General features: G+C 35.8%; 1 protein-coding gene across 2 annotated transcripts; it reads left to right on the plus strand.

Moving 5' to 3' along the window:
* The first annotated feature begins 993 nt into the window (after positions 1-993).
* Positions 994-4327, plus strand: LOC108470803 (light-inducible protein CPRF2). 2 transcript variants are annotated; one of them, XM_017772276.2, is made up of 6 exons: positions 994-1516; positions 1620-1695; positions 2499-2703; positions 3231-3306; positions 3397-3522; positions 3699-4327. In XM_017772276.2, exons 1-6 carry the CDS (start codon positions 1139-1141, stop codon positions 4125-4127), a joined length of 1290 nt encoding a protein of 429 aa, XP_017627765.1. In that variant the 5' UTR covers positions 994-1138; the 3' UTR covers positions 4128-4327. The 2 variants fall into 2 exon arrangements, with proteins under 2 accessions (XP_017627765.1, XP_017627766.1); XM_017772277.2 differs by having other exon boundaries at positions 994-1501.

The following is a 4327-nucleotide window of genomic DNA, read 5'->3' on the forward strand; positions in this document are numbered from 1 at the left end:
TGATGTAATTTTATGACTCAAGCTTTAATTTCAAGTTAATTGTGTGAATAAAAATTAAATATCAGTTATTTTGTAAAAATAAAAATGCATATTTTATTTATAATTATTTATATATGTAATATACAAATATAAAATAATGTTAAATCAATAATCATATTAAATATTTTTAAAATTAAACCAAATAAAAATATTATTATACAACAGTATAATATTAAAATGATTATATTGTATTGAAAATTAAATTTGATTAATTGAGTTATCGTATTAATTATGATTTAATTTCATAGAGACTATTGTGATGGTAGTCAGTAATTAAAACAAAGTTACCATTATTGTTGGTTGTTGTCTGGATAGGAATTCTATATCTCAACACTTTGGATTTTATTTTATTTATCGTTCTCTATGGTTGTATGTGTTGGGAATCTACTTTTGTATTTCACCTTTTACAATAATCAAATATCCTCAGGAGGCCAAAAAAGAGAGAGAGAAGAAAACTCATTGAAAACCAAAGCATTTTTATCATTAAATTGTGAATAAATTATTAATTTAATTATAATTTAATTATTATGTAATTTTTTAATTCACACAACTTATAAAAATAGAAAAAAAAAGATCTACAATAAATGTGGAATTTATCAAGAAACTGGACACATATGTTATAATAAATTAAAACAGAATGCAGAAAAGTTAAGGTGTTGACATCCCCGTGAATACCAATATCACTCTGAAAAGTAAACATAAATTAATTAAAAATGCAAGTGAAAAAACCATATTTGGGTACCGAAACAGTCCCCATCCCGTGGACCACAGCACACCGCCACACTTTCCCTAATACGTACAATTTTGCATAGCCCTCGACCCCTCTCTTCTTCTTTTTTTTTTTTTTGCTTTAGCCCACAGACAGGGCCACACCTAGCTTCACAAAAAGCACTCACTACCCACTACCACGTGTGGGAAAAAGGTAGAATTTATGCATGTGGCGAGATATAAGTGGTTTGTTTTTCTTAAACAAACAAAACAGTTGATATTTTTATGTTTGTTCCCGCATAAACGATAAAACAGGAAGCTACGGAGGAAAAAGGCGAATTGCAGATTGGGAGAAAGAGAAAGAAAAAGGAACAATATTTCACTGAAAACCATGAATACTGTCTTCTCAGTTGACGATTTCTCCGACTCCTTCTGGGCGGCTCCGGCTTCCGATGATGCGCTTGGGATGACCCGAAGCCATTCCGAGTGGGCGTTGGAAAGGTTTCTGGAAGAATTTTCCGGCGCCGGCGTGGCGATCTCTGGGTCGCATGCGGGCGAGAATGTGATCGGTCCGTCCTTGATGTCACCTCAGTCGTCCGTTTCCAAAGTGGAAGAAGGTAACGTGGTGGAGATAAAAAGGCCTAATAGCCAGAATCATAATCATCCGCCGTCTGATCAAACGCCGACTGTTCCGACTGACTCGGATGATTACCACACGATCCTCAAGAGCAAGCTCGAACTGGAATGCGCTGCGGTTGCTCTCTCTCGTGTATTCCTCTCTTTTTCGGCAATCTCCGTTTTTCAATTGGAGTTAATATTATATAATTTAATTAATACTTGAATTTTTTTTCTTTAAATAAATAAATATTCAGGCGTTGGCTGTGAAGGCAGAAGATTCGTCTGCCGAAGCTGAAAATCACGCGCTTCCATCGGGATCAAAAGTTCAAGGTAAGCTTTTGCTTTGCATGCAGCTTATTTGAATTGAAAATAATGCTCTTCAATTTTGGGTAATTAGCAGTGTTTTGCTTATGAGACTGTGTTGTTATAATGGGTGGTTGCAACCATTAACGTTGAGCTTAGATTGAGTTTTACTCTATACAAGTTGGTCTCTTTATGTGTTGGAACAAGGCTATACCTATACTGTGTTGAAATGAATGCTGTTCATCAAGTCCGGATTTGGGGTCAGCTAGTGGCATAAAGAATGGCATAAATATTTATGTAGTTTGTGTCCTTTAGGTTAACTCCAACAACGATTGTCTGGCTGTATTGTGAAGTGTAGGAAAACATTCTTTCCTCCTTTTAAGGTATTTCTGGAGGCTTCTTGCATATATCAGGTATGATTTTGTCTAGGGATGGTAATAGTGCAGGTTCCTATGGAGTGCCATGTTTTTCTATCTCCCATTTATGCTAGTGCTGAACGAGTAAGAAAGGAAAAAGATAAAGAAACAGAAAAAGATGGTGGAGCATATGCAAAAATGGAATTAATTGCTCTACTAGATTCGATAAATTTTATTAGTTCCTGATTAACTTAACTAGGCGGTCAAACAAGACAAGTAGCACTGCTCTGTTTGTGTTTCGTTTTTCTTCACTGCTATATTTTCCTTTCAACTTCTGTTTCTTCCAATATTCTATGATCTAAACCCTAAACAATATGCTAAAAAACTTAATAGCTCCTCGTCAGAGCTCTTCATGCATTAATTTGTTTCCCTTTACCCATTACTTCAAATGATAAATATCTTTTACCGCTCCAGGTTCCTCAAAGGTACAAGGACAGGGTGAAACTGATGTTGCACATTGTGGAACTCTGACCGGGTCAACTACACAGAAAAAATCAGGGGTGCAAGTGAGGCAAGCCACAAGTGGATTATCAAGAGAAGACTCAGATAGTGATGAACTTGAAGGAGATACTGAAACAGCCGATAACATGGATCCGGCTGATGCAAAACGTGCAAGGAGGTAACATGTTTTTAGTGGTGGCTTGCATTAGTAATTGGTTTGAAAGGTTTAAAATCCTATTTGTTCTGTTCTTTATTCTATGTTGTTTAACATATTTGCCACCAGTTCTCTTTTCCTTTGTTCAAATTTAATAAGATTTGTCTTTCCCATTGAGTTATAGTTATAAGAATTAATTCCTCGTCTTGAACAGAATCAAATATATATTTTTCAAATACAAGTTGAGCCTGAGATTTAATTAAACAAATTGCTATAATCTCTGTCAAATATTAGTCCCAGCTCTTGGCAGGAATGTATATATATATTTTTTCCTTTAGGAAATCAATATATTTGTTTAAAAACAATAGTTCAGAGCAGTTATCAGCTGTGTCATTACAGGATGTGTGAATTAATAAATCCATACTGTTTTTTCAAAAAAAAAAAAATTCCATACTGAAGTAAAATTTTAATTTGCTGATGCAACAAAATTTTAATTTGCTGATGCAACCACAAATTACCCTCTACTAATTAGAGAATTAGTGATGGCTCAGAATGCGGTCAAATCGAGAATCAGCTAGACGCTCTAGAAGAAGAAAGCAAGCACAACTGAATGAACTTGAAGCACAGGTATTGCCACACTGTTTGTTCCCCCTTCCCATTGATTGACTCATGCATTACTTTTTAGTCTTTTTTTAACCTCTTAACTGGTTTTTCTAGGTTGGTCAACTAAGAGTTGAACATTCCACATTACTTAAGCGTCTAACTGACATGAATCACAAGTATGACGAAGCTGCTGTTGATAATAGGATTATGAAGGCTGACATTGAGACTTTAAGAGCAAAGGTAAACCATCACTGTTTCTAATTTTGCATTTGTTAATCATGATCTTGTTATCCTGCTACCAGAGTGACTATAGTTCTTTAACTATTTTACTTTCGTTATAAATTAGTATTGATTATGATTGGTGCAACTTTGGCTCTGGGTTGTGCAAGGTTGATGGTTCTATTTGAAAATTTCAGGTGAAAATGGCTGAAGAAACAGTTAAGCGGGTGACAGGGTTTAACCCTGCTCTTCTATCTAGACCTAATGTCCCTAGTGTAGGCATGCCTTTTGGTAGCAACCCATTGGAAGCGTCAACAGTTGCTCCTCTACCATTTCAGTCAAATGCTAACCAGTTTTTTCACCAACCAGTTCCTAACATTGTTGCACCCATTCATCATCAGAGAGTGGACAATAGTTTCAGGGCCAACACCCTGGTTCCTCCTGATGTGAATTCACAAACTAAAGGAGTGAAGAATGTCAATGAAACATCTGTATTGCAGCATGGACCCAGCTTGGATTGTGTTCCAAATCAGATTGGCCCTGGTGTCAGTCCATGTGGACCTATGCCTGGTTGGGAGCCTGGATTATTACCCCATGCTAGTGACAGGAACCATAAACAATGTTGAATATTAGTGCCCCTCTTGTTTCCCTGAGATGGCTCTTTTCTCTAAAAGTCGCTTAGATAGTGGTAAAATTATGATGCCGTATTGATTCTCACTGCAATTTTGTTTTTAGTATCTTCTTCTCCAGTGGGTGACTATCTTATATCTGTATCATAACATGGTTGTACTACTCAGTTACTTGAATAAACTTATTTGGTAAATAA

Source organism: Gossypium arboreum, chromosome 11, assembly GCF_025698485.1.
Source record: "Gossypium arboreum isolate Shixiya-1 chromosome 11, ASM2569848v2, whole genome shotgun sequence".
NCBI classification, from domain to species: domain Eukaryota; kingdom Viridiplantae; phylum Streptophyta; class Magnoliopsida; order Malvales; family Malvaceae; genus Gossypium; species Gossypium arboreum.